Source organism: Diabrotica virgifera, chromosome 4 (assembly GCF_917563875.1).
Source record: "Diabrotica virgifera virgifera chromosome 4, PGI_DIABVI_V3a".
NCBI classification, from domain to species: domain Eukaryota; kingdom Metazoa; phylum Arthropoda; class Insecta; order Coleoptera; family Chrysomelidae; genus Diabrotica; species Diabrotica virgifera.
Genome location: NC_065446.1, coordinates 158,601,615 through 158,622,488, shown reverse-complemented (window position 1 = coordinate 158,622,488; position 20,874 = coordinate 158,601,615). Strand labels below are relative to the sequence as shown.

Sequence of the window (20,874 nt, the reverse complement as noted above, 5' to 3'; positions counted from 1 at the left end):
GTATTTTAATTCTATTCATTTTTTTCGAATCCTGAGAAAACTAATAAATATTTTTGAAAAATTTAAACTCAGAATGAAAGACTACATTATTACCGTGGGCTGAAAGTCCCTGAAAACTTCTATATTTATTTTAATAAATTACAGGGCTGAATTTAATACTAATTTGTTTTGTTGTATAATCCACGTTTACAATAATTATGTGATCTATTTGATGTAAAAACTATCATTTATATACTCTTTATAAAATACAGGAATTCAAAATAATATAAACATTTAGACCTTAATAATTAGTACAATTTATGAATTAACATAATATGTAATCAGTTGTTTGTTGTTTGTTTATTTTATTATTTGTCTGTCATAATAAATATAATGTCAGATCAATCAAATACACTGCTCAACATGATCAAATCTTACTAAGAGTCGTATGAGTTTTTTTAGGAACCGGCTGTAAATTGTAAATTACAGTCCACCGACACCGCTGCCGGTGTCGTGTCGCTGTCGTGTTGGCTAATGTAAAAACGCCCACGTTGTTTCTCAACGTAATTTGTCCTTCAAACTATCTCGGAAACGGCAACGTTGGAGTTGAGGACACGCACGCGCAAATTAGGAAGTCGCACTGTATCTTTAGCCGCTCCTCAAAATTTTGCCAACCTAACTTTAAGTTGCCACTCTGTGAGTGTGAGTGCAGTGTCTGTGGTCTGTGAAATCAGTCTGTCGTCTGTCATTTTTTATGTCTAGCTATTGGCGAACCTGAATTTTGTAAACCCTTTTTGGTGCTCGAAATGGCGGAGAACATAAATTCAGTGCTTAATGCGCTTATTTTTGATTTTTTAACAAAAAAGAATATCAAACTTGCTCCCCAGTTTCAAAAAGAACTCAAACCGGTAAGTAAAATTTAAACTATCATTAGTGTTGATTTCAATGTTACATATTGCGTAAAATAACTTGTTTAATGTAATTCTTCACCACGTGTTTTACCTCATGGTCTTATAAAATGTTTATTTTAGGCATCTTTAGTAAAAGGATCACCAGTACTTGCTGAAATAGTGTCACATTATTTAAAATCAGGTCCAAAGGCAAAACAATTAAAAGTGAATGCAGAAGACAGTGACGAATCCAGCAGCGAGGAGGAAGAAACACCAAAAACTAAGCCAATTGTAAACGGAAATGTAAAATCAAATAAAAAAGACAGCAGCTCTGAAGATTCTTCAGATGAGGAAGAACAACCTAAAACTGTTAAACCATCCATTAAACCTATACAAAAGAAACCAGAAAGTTCTGATGATTCCTCTTCTGATGAGGAGGAAGTAAAAAAACCATCAGTGAAACCTTTACAAAAGCAAGCACAGATTCCAGTCAAAGCAGCAGTAACAAAAGATAGTTCTGAAGATTCTTCAGAAGATTCATCAGATGAGCCAGAAAAGGCTCCTGCTAAGCCAGTTCAAAAGAAAGCACCACCAGTACCCAAACAAGCTACAAAAAATGTTCAAAAGAAAGAAAGTAGTTCAGAAGATTCATCCGAGGAAGAAGTTGCCAGTAAACCAGTGCCAACCAAACAACCACAAAATAAGCCTCAAAAAGAAGAAAGTTCTGATGAAAGTTCATCCGAGGAAGAGGCTCCTAAGAAACCGGCTCCTAAGAAACCAGCTCCTAAACCTTCAGTGGTTACCAAAAAAGCTGAATCTAGCTCAGAGGTAAGTTATTTTAAAACTAGTTTAAGGCATGTTGTAGTAACCTAAAATATGTCATCTTTAAAAAATCCTATTTTCTTCAGATCAATAACAATTTTTGTATTTGAATGTGCCCACCTGCAAAACTAGGATATGAGCCATTCAGTTTTTTTAATTCAATTTATTATATATAGTAGACTCACGATTATCTGAGGTAAATGGGACCCTGACTTCTTCAGATACAGAAAAACTCAAGTTAACGTTAATACTGAGAGTAGTTATGTTGATAGAAAAAATAACCATATCTGTGGATATTTTAATCTTCAGTCAGCGATGTTGCTCCAAGGTTGAAAGTTGTAACTCACCAGTTATGACTTTTGCTGCAGTTAACTGAGGGGCTCAGATAACCTAGAGCCGGATAATCGCGAGGCTACTGTATTACATTGTGTGTTTTATTTCCTTGTTTTAATTTTTACAGAATTATCTTATTTTATTTAGCAACGGGCAAGCCCAATTACAATAATGTTAAACTATAAATTCATAATACTGACTATATCTAAGGTTACAATACTAAAAGTTATCTATACAAAAAGTTATGTTATATGTCATTGTTATTATACAATGCAATACAAAAAGTTATCTCTATCCATTACTCAAGTCAAGAGTACACAAAACCTGACGTAAGAATGAGAAAAAGGTTGCAAAGAAATCTATGTTATCATATTGATTGGCTAGTCTGGCAGTTCTTGAAATGAAGTTGTTAAATCCATAGTTACTGCGATGTATACGCTCTGAGCTTCGATGGTGTCGCTCCTAGCGGTTACTAATTCAACTTTTACTGGTAATTTTTAAATTTATTATTTAATTGTTATCGCTTAATATTTACAAGGCTAAAAAGTAATTAAATTGTAATAGATTTTTTTTTAATTTTGCTAATCATTTTGACATTCTATTGATGAAATATTAATTTCTTACTTCGGATACTTTCACAATTATGATGTAGATGGCGCCAAGATTAATTTATAATTACATATTACAGAACATTAAATAACGCAAATTCAGTATTTAAAACGTAAGTATATTTAAGGTAAAAATATATACCACAGCTTCTCTTCTCTTCTTCTTAACTCAGGCGAGACTCGTTAGTCTCTGGCACTTGGTCATAAGACCTTTGTACCAAACCCTGTTCTTCTCCTTAAACTTTAATAAGTCCTGTGGTCTCAACGAAGGCCAACAGTTTTCTTATTGGTAGTTTTAAGATCTCTTCTGGTTCAAACCTCATTTGACCAGTGAAGTTCTGCCTTACATCATCTAGCACACTGCAATAGCATAGTATGTGTATGGCAGTTTCTTCTTCCATTTTGCACTTTCTGCACCATGGTTCATTCACCTTACCTAGTTTGTATACGTGATTTCTTAAACGACAATGTCCAGTCACCATTTCAGTGACCGTTTTGATCTCTCGTTTATTGAGGTTCATCAAACTGTTCGAGAGTTTTTTATCAATATTCTTGATTATTTTTTTAGTCTGGATTTGCCCTTGAGTGGTTCTCCATTTATTTTGATGATTCTTTATCAGCCATTTCTGAACCTCGTTTTTCATAGCATCTTTAGTGATGCCACAGAAAGGTTCTGGGCCTTCAAAAGTTTTTCTCGAGCCTTGTTTCGCTAACATATCTGCTCGTTCGTTCCCATGCACCCCTTCATGACCCGGCACCCATATTAAAGACACTTTGTTGTCTTTTGCCAGGTTATTGAGGAGAGCTTTGCAGTTTCTCACCAGTTTTGATTTGGTGAGAGGGTTCTTTACAGCCAGAATAGCCGATTGGCTATCTGTGTAAATGTTGATTCTCTTAGCTTTAGGGTCCTCATCAATTATTTCATCAATGCAGGCCACCAAAGCAAAAACTTCAGCCTGGAACACCGTTGTATGTTGACCTAGGCTGTAAGATTTATTATAGTTACATGTTTGCCCAAAGACTCCTGATCCAGTACCATGGGCAGTTTTAGATCCATCAGTGAACCATATTAAGTCTCCATTAATGTTTGGGACTTTTTGTTCTCTAGATGGTATAATTGTGTTAATCTTCTCAGTGAAGATTAGTTCTGGTGTCATCATATCTAAGTTCATCATAAAGATGTATTCCTCAAGTATAGTCCCAGTAATGTTTGTGTGGCTATTCAATACATAATTTGGCCTCCAAGTATTGTTTGCTTTGAGCCTCAGGATGGTCATAAAGGCTACCGCCGAAATATACAATTCCAGCGGAGGGAGACCTGTGATAGCCTCTAATGAAGCCGTTCCTGTACTATTCAAGGCTCCTGTTATATTTAGAAGCGCTTGTCTTCGTAGGGTGGTGAGAGTGGTCACACAAGATTGCAAAGCCGTCTTCTCTGGTTTCAATCCCCAGGTTTTACCTACAACTCGTCTGCAGTTCCAGAAGAGTCGCTTAGCCCTATTGGTTATATTGGTAATATGAGTATTCCAATTGAGTTTCGAATCCAGGGTTACCCCTAGATACTTAACCTCATTGGTTCTTTCCAGTACCTCTCCAAATAATTTCAGCTCACTCAGTCCAGTAAGCTTCCTCTTATTTGTAAAGGCTACCAGTTTAGTTTTAGAAGGGTTCACGGAGAGGTTCTCTTTCAGACACCAGTTCTCTATGTAGTGAAGGGCATATCGCATCTGATACGCAACAGTTCTGGGAAATTTTCCCCTAGTTACTATCACGATATCATCTGCGAAACCCTGGACCCAGATTCCTTGGGCGCTTAGCCCATGAATCAGATCATCGACAACTATGTTCCATAATGACGGTGACAATACACCGCCTTGAGGGCATCCCTTAGTTGCCCTCAGATTTATGGTATCTTCATGCGTATCTGTGGATATTATTCTGCTCTGAAGCATCTGAATAATCCACTTGCATGTTGTGTTGTTGATTTTCTTCCTCACCAGTGCGCTTTGTATAGACTCGATTGAGGTATTATCAAATGCACCTTCTATATCTAAAAATGCAGCAAGGGCGACTTCTTTCTGATGCAGACTCCTTTCGAGTTCCGACACTAGATTGTGCAGGGCGGCTTCACCTGATTTCCCTGCCTGATACGCCCATTGCCGTTGGTGCAGTGGATTTTCATTTAAATTGTTTTTCTTGATGTGTTCGTTCAAGATTTTTTCCATGGTTTTTAACATGAATGAGGTCAGACTTATAGGCCTGTAGGATTTTGCTAAGGTGTAATCTGTTTTTCCTGGTTTGGGAATAAACGCCACCCTTGCCCTTCTCCAAGCTTTGGGAATGTATCCCAGAGCATGGCTAGCTCTAAATATTGTGATCAGGGGACCCATGATTATTTCCAGACCCTCCTGGAGAAGCTTAGGAAATATACCATCCGGTCCCGCAGTTTTATAAGGTTCAAAAGTTTCAATAGCCCATCTGACCTTGTGAGAACCAAAGATCTCGTCAGAGGTCAGCCAGTCCCTTTTGGTTGGGCTATTGTTTGCTTGATGATTGTTATTAGCAGTCAATTGCGTCGACCCTGGAAAGTGAACACTTAAAAGATGCTCTACAGCCTCCTTCTCTGTGTCCGTATACTTCCCATTGGGCAATTTCATTGACTTGGGTTTGTTAATGTTATCTCTTTTGAGGATTCTGTTAACCCTGGCGCTTTCAGGTACACTTTCAATGTTTTCACAGAATTCTCTCCAGGATCTTTCCTTAGCGGATTGGATTTTCTTATTATAGGTTTTCAGTTTAGCCTTATATGCTTCCCAATCACCTGATTTCTTCGCCCTATTGAAGAGCCGTCTTGTTTCTCTTTTGAGATCAGACAGCTCCTTATTCCACCAAGTTACTTGCCTGGGAGGGCGACTTTCTTTTAACGGGCAGTTTTCCTCATATGAGACGACTATTGCATGCTGCAACCAGTCTACTGCCATCTCAACCTCAACATTGTTTTTTGGCCTTTTAGGATAATTCCGTACCCTTGTTCCAAGATCCCTCTTAAAGGATTCCCAATCGGTCACCTTAGGGTCTCTATAGAACCTTGGTTCCGGTTTGACTGAGTTTATCTCAAAGCATATGTATGCATGATCCGATAAGGATAACGCATCCGACACATGCCAGTCAGATATTATGTTCCCAATCCCCATAGAGCATAGGCTTAGGTCGATTAGTGATTCTGCTCTTGATGTCCTGAAGGTGGGCTTATTACCCCTGTTCAGAAGATCAAGTTCAGTAGTGCAAAGGTACTCAAAAAGTAACTTACCTCTATTGTTTGTATCTCTGCTTCCCCAAATGATGTGGTGGGCGTTGGAGTCGACTCCAATGATAAGTTCTGTATGCTTATCATTGGTGTATTCTAGAAGGTTCTCTATGTTAGTCCCTGGAAGTTGTTCTTTACTGTCAATAGGAAGGTAAAGAGACGCAACAATCAACTCTGTAACCAACCCATTGCAATTCAGTTTAATTCTGGCAGCTGTCATGTCTCCCGTACAGAGCTCCATAACTGGTACCAGGTTAAGGTCAGATCTACAAAATATACAAGTTCTGATTTTATTGTCAGGTACTCCCAAAATTAGTTCCCATCCCTTAACATTTAATCCCCGTATCTTACCTTCATTTATCCACGGTTCTTGAATAAGCACCATATCAACGTTTTTCTCAGCTACTTCCTGGCACAAAAGTGCCGAAGCTGTTTTTTTGTGCTGCAAATTGATCTGTATGATCTTAATGTTGCAGTTTATTCATTTTTGGGCTCTCTAACAGGCCCTCTTGTAATTTCTTCCACCTGCATAGATTCCCCTTCGGCCTCCTGCAGTTCGGAAGTAATCGTTGCAGGTTTTGGTTCCCCAATGTTCCCAGCCTGTCTTGCTTTACCCTCTTCCAACGGTATAATACTTGCTCGCTGTAGAAGGTAATAAGGCTTCCATTGAAGCCTTTCGAGCTGTGCCTCTGACTCCTTATCAATTCGGAGACTCACATGCAGTCCTCCGTCAGTTGCTGGTTTGGAACTCAGAATTGCCCAACAACTGGTCCTTAGTTCAGGATTTTGTTTTTCAATTCGTGCCAGTGGCACTTTCAGATCCTCATTTTTAGTCTCTGGAAGGTACATCAGTACACGCTTCGATTTTGGGAGTTCCTCAGCCTTAACGACCTTCCACTCCGTATTTTCTTCCAAGAAATCCTTTGTGATCTTAAAGGACTCCTCGTCAGCACATATCAACCCATACTATCCATCCATGAGCCGATTACCTTCGTAACGAGGTGCACAAGGAACCTCATCGATAAGTTTAATTAGGGCCTCTTTTATTGCCCCAACGTCTTTTTCCGTTACAGATATGTCTGGGTATTCTTTGGGAATTATTGCCGTCTTTATTCCCGTAAGAGCTGCTTTGTAGTTGCTGCTGAGCTTTTTGAAAGAGGCAGCAGCAGTTCTGCTCTTTTTTATTAATTTCTCCTCAGGAGTGCTTCTATCAGACACAGTCCGCTTGACAGCTTGTGTGATTTCGGCATTTCCAGGAGTTTTATTTTGAGGTCTAGGAGGTAATTTGACCTTAGAAGTGTCAATTCCCTGTTCTCTCATTTTCCGAAGCTTTCTTCTCTGTGCCCCAGATATTTTTGGCCGAGAAACCTCATCCTCAGCATCTTTTAAATGAGTCCGCATTGCGTCCTCAGTATTTTTATTACCCGATGTGATGGGATTATTTTCTTCCAGATTCTGCCGAACAGTCTCAGTGGAAGTTTGATTGTTTGTTGGGTTCTCCTGTGAGACCCCTAGGGTTAAATCTTTTAAATTTTTGCATGGTTCCATATGGATCCCACGAGTATGGGAGAAATAAACTGTCCATACCAGCAGCGCTCCCTGTGCCGGTACAAGGCCTTAAATGAAAGGGGGTGTGGCCTGGTTCCCCCAGTCGACCGTTTGAGACAGTTCAATTTAGACACACAACTGCCATGCAGGCCTGGGCACGGTACAATTACACCTTTACCTTGTGTGTTGGGGGTGTAGGTTTAGTGGGAAAAAGGATGAAGGAGGGATAGCATTTTCTGGTTGTACTCGGAGTGTAGGATAGATACAGCTGGTAGATAATATCGGGTCGGTTGACTATATATTGGCGATGTGAACAGTGCCGTAGAATGGAGATGTGGCAGTGAAGACCAGAGGGTCTTCTACTTAAATTTACGCCAGGGGAGTGGTACAACCAGACATGGGTGGGTTAACTTAGGGCGGGCTACTTCTTGGTCGCTGAAGCAGTTCATACATTCCTAGTCTCTCGAGTACCTAGGAAAGATTCCCAGATACTCCAGAGAGCTAAGTCGTGACAGGAACCGGTCTGGCGAGGTTGTTTCACATCCTTTCGTACTTACCATGCATTAGGCCTTGCCCGTTTATAGGGGATGCCTTCTTTCATCGGAGAGCTCCTTATTAGGGAGATCCCATGCATTCGTACACACATACTTGATCCACTTCCTGCGCCAGACTACAGCCCTCTCTGAACAGTCAGCTTAAGCCCCCGAACCAACGTCAAGATCGTGAAGCCCCTATCGGGGGATACCACAGCTTTGATCAACTAATATTTTTTATAATTAATGTTTTTAATTTTAAATTAATCACTTTGACATTTATGTCAAATTTCCGGTAAACGTTTACAGACTTGTCACTACTGGCGCTCATGAATTTATAAATATCGCCTCTATGTACGAGCTCACAGCGTATAGGGTAATGGAAACTAGCTATAGATCTGGTAGGTCTAGAGTCTAGATGGAACATGTATATTAATTTTATTGAGCAAAGAAGAAGCAGCAGCTCTACCAATCAGAATATTGTAAAAAGTAATATGATCTCTCTTCTTATGACGCATAGAGATAGGTGGCATATTTAATGTAGCAAGTAAATCTGCATCATTGTAGTTGTCCAAGATGTTTAATTTGAAAGCAATCTGCTTAAGGAATTTATGCTCAACACGACACAAGGTCTCAATATGCACACCATAAAAAGGTGACCCCAAGATGGGGACAGACAGAGCAATAAAGCGTTTTTAAGGCAGTAATCCCAGTAAAATCCTGTGTACTTCTTCTGATAAAGCCAAGCATCTGAAATGCCTTGTTGACTTCATTATTTAAGTGATCAGAAAGTTGTAGAGTAGCATCCAAAGTAACACCAAGGTCCTTGATGAAAGGTACAGTATCTAGGCAATGCTGTCCAATCTTGTATTCAAAATGGATTGGGATCTAACGGAGAAAACGTAATGGCTTTGCATTTAGATGGATTCAGACTCGTCCCATTTCTTGTACACCAGTCCAACAAATTGATTAACTCATATTGAAGTTTATCACAGTCATTAAGAGTTTAATCAGACAGCTCAATTTTAAGTCGACAGCAAAAAAAAGGGAAGAAGAAAAACATTCGTGAATATCGTTTATAAAAATGTTAAACAGAAGAGGCCCAAGATGTGATCCTTGAGGAACCCCTGAAGGAACAAGAATTGATTTGGAAAGAAAATTACCGATTTTACTATCTGTCTACGATTAGACAAATAGCTGCCAAACCAAGAAATCAATGGTTCATCAACACCAATCATTCTGAGCTTATGGACCAACATACCATGAGACACCCTGTCGAACGCCTTGGAAAAATCAGTGTAAATTGTATCCACTTGATACCCCCTCTCAAGGGAGTAAAAAAAAATTTACATAAGTTAATAGGTTAAGCTCAGTAGATCTATGGGGTCTAAACCCAAATTGTTGATCGATAAGTTTAGGCTCAAGTAAAGGAGTTAAAAACTCACAAACCAGACTCTCAAACACTTTGGGTATCACACCAAGGACGCTAATAGGACGATAATTATTGACAAGAGATTTATCCCCGTCTTTAAATATAGGCTTAAGGAAACTTTCTTTCCAGTTTCCAAAGGAAGAGAATGGAAGGAAACGAGGATAGCTTTGAAAGAAGTAAAAAAGCAAAGAGAACACAACATAAAAATGAAGCAGACAAAGATACAAATGCAGTTATATTAGAATGATGAAAGAACTTATGGAGAAAAATGAAGAAATGATGAATGAAATAAAACAGGTCAGGAAGGAACAAGCCAAAAACAATAAGCAATTAATGGAAATGAGGCAAGAGAATCAGAAGTTGAAAAAAGAAGTAAAGCAACTACAGGAAAGAATTGAATACATAGAAAATACAGTAAGAAGAAAAACCTGATAATATCTGGATTAAAAATCGACACATTTCGATTAAAACGACGATAGAAACATTAGAGAAGAGATGGAAAATTTCCTAGCCAAAGAGCTGCAAGTAAAAGTGAAATTAAGAAACACCACAAAAATTGGAGAGAATCTCTGTGTTATATAAATGGAAACAATGACTGAACAAATGGAGATATTGAAAAACAAGAGAAAGTTAAAAAACCACAAGAACGCATTTACATAAACAGTAAATTTCACTATATATGTGGATGATTTATTTATTTACTTACGGGAAACCCCCATTAACAGTACAAAAACATAAGTTAAATTTTTTAAGACAGGTTAGATCTTATCGACACCTGATATGAAAAACATTGTAACTCACTTTTGCTTAGTTTACAGGAGAGCGATTTAAAGAAATTTCCAAAACATTTTATTTTTTTACTGGGTCAGCTTTTATATTTTTTGTAATGTTCTTAATCCATATTTTATAACTTTTTCTCAGCTTTTCACTTTTACATATCACATTGTTGTCAACAGTACTGGTCCTGATTTAGGTCGAGTTACAATAGCAAATTTTTTCAGAATTTTAGGTGAAAATCATTGTAAGTGGTTCATACAATGATATTTCAACACAGTATGTTTCTTTGGTTAGGTGCATATAAATTGTAACTAATCAGTAAATATCCAAATAAAGAGATTATAATTAATTTATTTTATTGGTTTTACTTGAAACGTGATTTTTTTGCTCAGACAAGTAGTATTTAAGAATTTACGTCATACATACTAACAAGAAGTAGGTAAATAAAATAATATCTTTTAGATTTATTTATTACAAAATGAACATTTACAATGTTGTTCTGAAACTATTTCCTTGTGGCATTTTTATAATAAACTATTTTTAATGCGAAATAAGCCACAATTTTACCAACAAAATGATTTTATTAACGTTTCGAAGCCCAAATCGGGTTTCGTTGTCAAAATACAAAATACTACTAAAATAAACAAAAATGTTGTTGCTAAGTAAAAAAATTCTTCTAATAATTTATTTAATCTTAATAAAATAAATTTATTGTTAATAAAATCATTTTTTTGGTAAAATTGTGGCTTATTTCCCATTAAAAATAGTTTATTTTAGAACATTTACAAATTATAAAACAGTTTATATTCTATTAAAAAATAAACAAAATTAACCCCATGCAAACTTTTATTCAGAGTAATTGTCCGAATATTCCGTTTGTTGAGAGTGGGGAAGATTTAAATAAAAACTGCAATATTGCTCTGGTATAGCTTTACCAGAGCACAAAGCAACAAGATCTTTATATTTTGAAGTGGTTATGGGAAGTAACCCATTACCATTACATGCTAAAGGAATTTGTACTTCCCATAAATCGTGTATATTTTTATTCCTGGATTTGGTAGCCCTTTTGCTCGATTTTGGTTTGCATTCTGTTTATAAACGATAATTGATCAGAAATAAGATCGTACTGAAAACTAATATAATATGTGGGTGTTCTTTATATATTTTTACGTATTGTATTTTCGACCAGAAAACTTGTCGTTTATCTATATCTAAATCCCAATTCGGTATTTTCCTTAACCCGCCGTTACACGCGTCTTCTATTGCGACGTGGTTGCACGCGTATGAGCGTCGCCCTCACCTACATAAATTCAACTTATTTCGAGGAAGAATGAATGTCAACATGTAGAAATGTAAAATGGGTTGTACTCACATATTATAGAAAGTCTCGTAAACCAATTTTTTTTTATTAATTTAACAAAACAATAGTAAAAATAATATATATCAAAAGCAAATTTTCTTAATTTTCAATTTCAGCAAGCCACTTAAGAAATTAACGTCCTTTACGCGAATTAATTTTACTAAAAATACAAATTAAAATTAAAAACTGTTCTGAAGCTATTTCTTTGTGGCATTTATGTAATTTAACTATTAATATTTTGTATTTTGATAACGACGTCCGAGGTGGAATTCGAAACGTCAATAAAATCAATTTTTCAAGTTAAATTGTGGCTTATTTCCGAATTACAATACGTAAATTTAAAAATGGGTTCTTAACCAGTGGCGCACCTAGAATTTTCCTCTGGGGCGGGGGGCGAGGGGGGTTTGCTTGGGTACCGAAAGTTTTTTGTATTATTTGTGAAAGACAAGTTACATTTTCCTACTTTCTTTTATATAAATTTCTATATGCTCTGGGTGGGATTTTAGCCCCCAAACCCCCCCTCCCCTCGTTGTGCCACTGTTCCAAACCTAATCGAAACAATAATATTTTAATTAAACCTACCTAAATATTAAATAAAAACCTAAAAGTTTCTTTGAGATAATAGAAACGTGATTTCACTGTGATTGCACGCGCAGTGAGGAATTCCCTCACTTGAAGAGGGATGTCTCTCCTTTCAACTATCACACAGCACACTGACCGCCTGAAATATTCTATAACTTTTTCATGCCCTCTCATGAACCATGCTAAAGGCATTCCTGGGTGCTTAAGGTTATCGTATTAGCTTACACAATTTCATTGATTATAAACAAATATGGTGAGGGATTCCCTCATAGCGCGTGTAATGGCGGGTTAACATTGATTTAAAGTCCAAGATGTCATTTTGACTTAGTTGTTTCAAATCGTATGGTTTTCTTTTGCTGGAACAGAGTTTATCTTCTGGAGAGGAAATTCTATGTTGAATTAAACAAGGAAAGGTCAGACATCTTCAGTGTAGATGTAGGAGTGCCGCAGGGATCTGTGTTGGGACCACTGCTATTTCTTATTTTTGTCAATGACCTACCCGATCATATTACTCATGACCACATTGTAATGTACGCAGATGACTCATCTGTGATTGTATCAGCACATACATACGTAGAGCTTCAAAATAGAGTGTCAAGGGTTATCAGATTATTCCAAACATGGTGTACACAAAACTTGCTACAACTGAATATTGATAAAACATCGTATATACATTTTAGATGCAAACGAAATATGCCAGTTGTGTCTATTCCTGAAATTGTAAATATTCCAAACATAAAATTTTTAGGTGTATTCTTGGACCAGTTTATGAGTTGGGATGTTCACGTTGAATATGTTAATAAGAAACTAAATTGTTCATTCTATGCTTTAGTACAGTTGAAGAGAACACTCAGTATTAAAACTCTCATTAATGTATATTATTCTTTGGTTTATTGTCACCTTACTTATAATGTTACGTTATGGGGTAATTCCACAAAATCAGACACAGTGTTTATTAAACAGAAGAGAATTATTAGACTTATCTTCAATATTCCTTTTGGGCATACTTGTAAGCAAGTTTTCATTAATAACAATATCTTACCGTTGCCTTCCATATATATCTTGAAATCCATATTGTATATTAAGCATAATTTACATTCATTCAAGAGAAATTCTGATTTACATGCATACTCAACTAGGAATGCCAATCAGTTTGTTACTGTTGGTCACAAACTATCCAAATTTGAGAAGTCCACAGATTATGTGGGGGTCAGGCTATATAATCATCTTCCAAATGAAGTTAGATCTTTGCATCCGGTGAAATTCAAAAGAATTGTGAAAAGTATACTATGTAAACATGCATTCTACAGTGTAGAAGAATACTTAGCAACTAGATTGCTGTTATGAGTTCTGTCTAATATTAATAATTTTCATATTTATCAATGTACATTATGTTAAATCTAAAATTTAAGTGTATGTATAGGTATTTGATTATGTGTCTGTGACTATATTGTGTTGTATATCTGACGTGTATATCCATCTTTATGATGGCAGCTGTAAAGCTATACCAATAAAGTATTCTATTCTATTCTATTCTATATGCGCACGAATCGAATTGTTAATACTTTCGTCTGCAGCATTTGCCCTGTTCTTGTGGCGACCACGCATATCTCCAGGTATACGGCCACCGCCTTCATGACTATCAATTTTTTTGAATAGTGTAGTTAACCACATATCTGTTATGTTAAAAGTGTCCAAAAATGTTTTCTTACAAACTTGGAAGTCAGTGTTCTGTCAACTGCAAATTATATTCATATGTCCAGTGTCTTCTGGACTCTTTTAGCTTTGCCACTTTCCTCTCTTGGTCATGATCAGCCATTGCCCAAAAATTATTAAATACATGGAGTCTATCATTTTCTGATAATTTCGATTTACATTTTCTGATACATTTATCATTACATCCAGGTCCCAGTTCTCTAATTTTCGATAATTTTCTGGTTTTGCCAGTAAATTCTTGGCCAGAGTTCCTCAGTTTCTTCAAGACATTCATTTTTCAAACACTAGGATCCCTTTGTCTCTTCCTTCTAAGATTTTTCTTCTTGGGGTATTGTTTTTTCTTAGCAGACGTATCTAATTGTATCTTCGGTGCATGTAGAAGTTTGCACTGTCGATGTATCTTGAGCGTGCAATTATTATCTGAGCTTGATTATCTGAGTTTCATCAGTAGAAGTTAGTTCAGCAGTGAATGATATAGGTGATATTATTTTTGTTTGAAATTCTTAACTAGTATTTTTATGTGAGTTTTTACGATTTGAGGCATGCTTACTATGCTCAGCAGTTAATATTATAGAATTTACCTCCTGACTATATTTAGTTACAATGTTGTTCATCGTAATATTCCACTACCTTGCTTTCTTGTATCACAACTTACAATGTAGTTATAAAAACTTACTCAATAAATGTTTCGAGAAAAACATTGTATCCCATGTTACAATGTTTTAGTAAAAAAGTTTCATCAATAATAAACAATTTTAATATTGTAACATTGGTTACAATGTTTTTTCTACCCAGTGGTCAAAAATTTGCACTTACAATGAGGTTATTTTGTTAAATAACTTTATAATTACATAAGATAGGATAAAAGTTCTTAGACCAAATTAAAGGTTCTTAGACCAAATTAAAGGTTATCGTTTATAGATGCTATTTAAGCCATAGTTGAAAAACATTGTAAGTGGAGATACAATGTTTTTCATATCAGGTGTCGTTATAACTAGGTATATCCAAGTTAAAAAAATTCAAAGTAATTATAATTGTATCAGACTTAATGAATCTAGATCAGCGGTTCTCAATCTGTGGTACATGTACCACTGGTGGTACATTTCATTTTTTGAGGTGGTACACAAAACGCAAAAACAGCCAAAATCAGCACCACTATTATAGTTCATTAGATCACCTAGTTAGATATGTATTTCAGTTAGGTGGTACCAAAAATAATAAAAAGTATTTGGTGGTACATGACACAAAAAGATTGAGAACCGCTGATCTAGATCATTGAGATAACTAGTACATAGGCTATTATAAAAATAATAATTTTAAACTATTAAAACAAAAACATTTAAAACAAACCTAATACTATGTAATACAAGATAGGTACCTCTTTAGTTGGTTCAAACTGTATTTAAATAAGTCAATCTGCAGATTATTGGCCAAAGACATGCATCTGTCAAGAGGATTATTCACACCATAAGTTGTTCTATGAAAGGGAATTCGAAAAGTTGGTTGTTGCCTTAAATAATGACTTGGTATGTGGAAAGTAACATATTCTAAGATATTAGGACAATCTAACAGACCATTAACCAACTTAAATAAGAATATTAGTGAAAATCTATCTCTATGGATGCTTAGTGGATTCAATGAAATGTGTTGCTCAATCTCCATGTAATTATGATTAGCTATAGTAATTCCACATTTAAAAGCAACACTCTTAAGAATCTATGTTGTACTCTTTCCAAATAAATCATGTGATTTTGAAAATAAGGAGACCAAATTATTGAACAGTGTTCCAAAGTTGATCTGACCAAACAACAATAAACAACCCTGACGGTATGAACTAAAAAGTATTGGCAATTTCTTAGCACAAAACCAAGCATTTTACTACTCTTTACAGCTATTGAATTAATATGATTTATAAAAGTTAATTTCTCATCAAATATGATTCCCAAGTCTTTGACAGTAGTAACATATTTAAGTGGTTGATTATCAATGACATCATATGAAGACTGGTATTTGATTATTTTACATGTAAAACTAATAAAACAACATTTTTTAACATTGAGATCCAGCTTATTAACCCGACACCAACAGTGTAATTGGTCTAAATCATTCTGTAAAAGCAACTGATTGTCTGGGCCCTCAACAATCCTCCAAAGTTTTAACATCATCTGCAAACATTAAACAGTGACTATGTTTAAAACAACTAACAACATCATTAACAAAGACATTGAACAGTAAAGGAGAACAGTGTCCACCTTGAGGAACACCAGAAGTAGCGAATATAGTTTCAGAGAGGTCGCCACCAATTTTAACATACTGAACCCGGCCAATTAGTGAACTTTGAAACGACAAGACAATCTGATGATGGGACCCGAACTTTTGCAAAAGGATCTGATGGTCCACCTGATCAAATGCTTTTGAGAAATCTGTGTAAATGGAGTCTATCTGCTTAAACTGTTCCATGTTTTGCAAAATGTCAGTTTGATAATAGAGTAGATTTGTTAAAGTTGATTTATTTTGGCAAAAACCATGTTGTTGATCGGATATTAAACCTTTGCACAGCCAACTCAACTGCTTGCTGACTAGGGAATCAAACAGTTTCAGTATTGAAGATTGTATACAAACACTACGATAGTTTTCTACTTGATTTTTTTGACCATTTTTAAAAACAGGGACAACATAACTCACCTTCCAAGGATCAGGAAATACAGATGTTTGTAAAGATTTATTAAAAAGTATATATAGAGGTAAGACTATTGTGCAAACACATTCTTTCAGCAAGTAATCTGGTATTCCATCGGGTCCTTTTGAAAGCTTCTTTGGGAGCCTACTTATAGCATCAAATATCTCATTAATTATAATCTCACAACAGTTAATATCCCTGCTAGCAACATCATCCACAACTGTGTCAAATGAAAAAGTTGAATCATGATTATTAACATACACCGTCTGAAAAAACTCCATAAGTAAATTAGCTATATCTTGCCCATTAGAAGCAGTCATATTTCCATAAGACAGAGAATTCGGAAGACTGTAATTTGATCTTTTATCGTTAATAAACTGCCAAAACGATTTTGGATAATCCCTCAGTTTCAAATCAAAACACCCAATATAGTTAGAAAAACAAACTTCTGACAGATGCTTGCATTCAGCACGCAAATCTGAGAATTTTTTATAGTTACAATAAGTATGATTATTTACATATTGTCAGTCTAAATCACAAATTGCCTAAGTCCATTTTTTGCGAAAATTGTTTTTTGGTTTCATCTAGTAATAGACGGTAAAAGCTACCGCCTGACAATTCCCACAAGCGCAATTATTATTTTATTTCACGGCAATTTCGCTAAACGAAAGTTATTTTACTCATAGGACATAGGCAAACTCCACACTTTTTTGTCTCCTGGAAAATTTTCAATTTGTGACTTAGGCAATTTGCGATTTAGACCGACAATATATAGAATGTGCCTTTTTTTTTCTGAAGGGTTAATTTTCTCAAATCAACTGTAAACCATTTTGGAAATGATGATGTTCTATACTTTTTCAATGGAACAAAGTAAGCTATACCTATAGCAAGTATTTCATAAAAAGTATTAGTAGATAAATTTACATCATTTGTGTTAAGAATTATTTGCCAGTCAAAAGAAGCCAAGAAACTATTAAGTTCTCTATAGTTAGCATTTCTAAAATCATAATAATATTGATTATAAGCCAGATTACCGCACTTAGAAGAGCTAATAGGTAAAGAACACTCATATAGATAGATATCTTTATTTCAAATAGGTAACCTAATATACAAATTTAACTTAAATACATTTTTTTACATATAAAACGAAGGAAAATACAATACAATGATTCACAATAAAAAAATTCAATAAAAAAAAATAATAAATGTAACAATAAATTAAAAAATAATAACAAATTATAATCAAAATTAATAACGAATTATAATCAAATTAACAAGTTCCCCAACCAATAAAAGTCAATAAAAATAAACAAAAATATTGTGTACGTTCACCGCCAATTCAAATACATACTACTTTAAATTTTTAAGGAAAACCTTTAATTTATCTTTAAAACTTTTAACTGTCCTACAGTCTTTTAATTCATTAGGCAATTCATTAAATTCTCTGAAACCTCTAAATATTAATGAATTCATTGAGCTGCTATAATTCATTTTAGAAAAGTATATGTTATTTTTATTTCGAGTATCGTGTATGTGTGTATTAGGAAAATTAATAAATTGCTGAAAATAATCGGGAGCTATATTGTTTTTAATTTTATAAACAAAAATCAATGCAAAATATTGAAACCTTTGATATACCGAAAACCAGTTCAATGTATTCAGCATTAAATTTATTGGTGTCCATCGACCCATTCTTAATATTATACGCATGCCACGATTTTGTAATTTTTGAAGTTGTCCCATTTTATTTAGGTTGAACAAATATAAGACTGATGCACAATAATCAAAATGTGGTTGGATTATTGAATTATATACAGTAAGTCTAGTTTCTAAAGATAAATTTTTTGCTATTCTTGTAAAAAAGAATAATTTCTTGCTGATTTACATGTGTATACAACACGTGTATATAAACAAAATGATCTTCCAATGAAAGAGTGTTATCAAGTTGAAATCCTAAGTATTTAATAGTTGTTGTTATTTCAATCTTTTCACCATTTATGGATAAATTAATGCTATTTATATTGATTTTGTTATACTTATATCTACTGGTTACAATTAGAGCTTTTGTCTTTGATACATTTAATTTTAACTTGTTTAATGTTAAATAATTATAAACAGCCTCTAGAATTGAATTCATTTTTGCCACTGCATTTTCCAAGCATACATCACTACAAGCTATTAACGTATCGTCAGCAAAAAGATTGACAAACTCGCAATCCACAAACAGATCTATATCATTCAAGTAGAGAATAAAAAGTAATGGCCCCAGGACACTGCCCTGAGGTACACCTAGATCAATGTTAAGTTCATCTGACATACAATTATTGAATTTAACCTTCTGCTTGCGATTTGATAGATAATTATTCAGCCAGTCAAAAACTCCACCCCTAATGCCATACTGCCACAATTTTGCCAGTAAAATATTACGGTCTATGGTCTCAAACGCCCTCTTAAGGTCTAAGAATACAGATACTACATATTTGTTTTGATCCAATTCAATTTTAAATTTACTAATTGTCAATTGAAGTGCCGAATCACAAGAGTGTTGCTTTCTGAAACCAGATTGATTACTTATCAAAATAGCATTTGTTTTAACATGTTCAATAATTTGATCATACACAACAAGCTCAATCAATTTTTCAATTGGGGGTAGTGTATTGATGGGTCTAAATTCTTCAGCTTTCACTGTATTATTGATTTTTTGAATTGGTACAATTGTACTAACATTAAGTTGATTCGGAATTTTACCAGTAGACAGACAAGTATTGATTAAATTTAGTATAATATGCCCAATTGTTTCAAAAATGTCTTTGAGAATTTTAGCGTTTAATATATCATGAACTGAGCATTTACTGTCTAATTTATTAACATACATACATAATTCGTTTAAAGATACTAATTTAAATTTATTTATTGGTAGGTATAAGTTACTATTTTTATTACACCAGGTTTGCCTCAAATCCAAAGCTCCAACAATATTGTTGATACTTGAAACAAAGTAACTGTTGAACTGGTTAGCGATTTCTTTGCTATCTTGACATGTTGAATACATACCTGTTTCAAATTGAACATACTGAGGTGAACCCTTGGATTTAATGTTCACTAAATTTTTTAATGTTCTCCACATTTCTTTGAGGTTGTGTCTAAATCTATCTATTTTATTAAAATAATAAAGATTTTTTTTAGTTTTTAACAAATTAACAACTTCATTACGATATCTTTTAAAATTACTCCACAACTCCTGTTTAAACGGTTGAAGTGCTGTTTTAAAAGTTCTATAAGCATTATCACGTAATTTTATAAGAGAGTAAACTTCGTTATCAAACCAAGGTAGCTTTAAGTTAAACCGGCAGATTTGAATAGGTGCTGTTTTATTGATTTCAATCTCACAATTTAAAAATAACTCATTAAAAATCGAGTCAACATCAACAGAATTCAAATTCCAGTTATAATACATTAAATTAGTTTGAATTGTCAAAATATTACTCTGACTTAAATTTCTAAATTTCTTAACATTATAATGCTCTGTACTTTTAGTATTTCTTAGATTAACAGAAATAATGGAGTGGTCAGTTAATTTTGGAGTTTCATGAACATTTACTATGATATTATTAGTATTTGACAGGACATAATCTACCAGTGTTTTAGATACATTTGTCACTCTAGTAGGTTCTGTAACTAATTGGCAAATAAATACCGTAGCTCAACATTTGATCATTTATTTTTTTGACATAAAAAGTTCTTGACAATTGATCTAAATTGAAATCGCCCACTAAAATGAAAGAGTGGTTCGTTGAAACAATAAAATCAAAAATATTATCCAGTTCTTCCATAAACCTAACATCTGATGATGAAGGCGAATGATATATGCAACCTATGTACCAAGTTGATGTTAAAAAATTAACTTTTAAAATTACACACCAATAATTTTTGTCAAGGACATACTTTCTTACAACAGAACATCTATAGTCACTTTTAACATATACTAACACTCCACCAGTATACCTACTTGATGAATCACAACGAACACACATATAGTTTTCAATTCTTATTTCATTATGTTCTTATTTCTTCTATGTCCTTGGTGGTCCTGGTCTCACTTAATAAAATAACCTTCGGATTAAAACATAACAGACTTTCCCTAATTAGATCTAAATTTTGCAAAACACTTTGAGCATTTATATATATAACATCTGTATTAAGTTGTATATCAGGTGCAATTTTTAGTTTTTTTGATTATTTATATTATTTTTGTTGACAATCATGGGTCTATTATTAATGTATTTAATAGTTTTACTATGGTCACC

General features: G+C 34.4%; 1 protein-coding gene across 2 annotated transcripts in view; it reads left to right on the top strand.

Moving 5' to 3' along the window:
- Window positions 1–717: 717 nt before the first annotated feature.
- The window catches only part of LOC126883977 (nucleolar protein dao-5), a 53,336-nt gene continuing 33,179 nt past the window's right edge, over window positions 718–20,874 (top strand). For both annotated transcript variants that reach the window (XM_050649743.1, XM_050649744.1), the window contains exons 1-2: window positions 718–887; window positions 1,011–1,697. In XM_050649743.1, coding sequence (XP_050505700.1) covers window positions 786–887; window positions 1,011–1,697 — 789 coding nt within the window. In that variant the 5' untranslated portion in view covers window positions 718–785. The remainder of the gene's footprint in view (window positions 888–1,010; window positions 1,698–20,874) is intronic.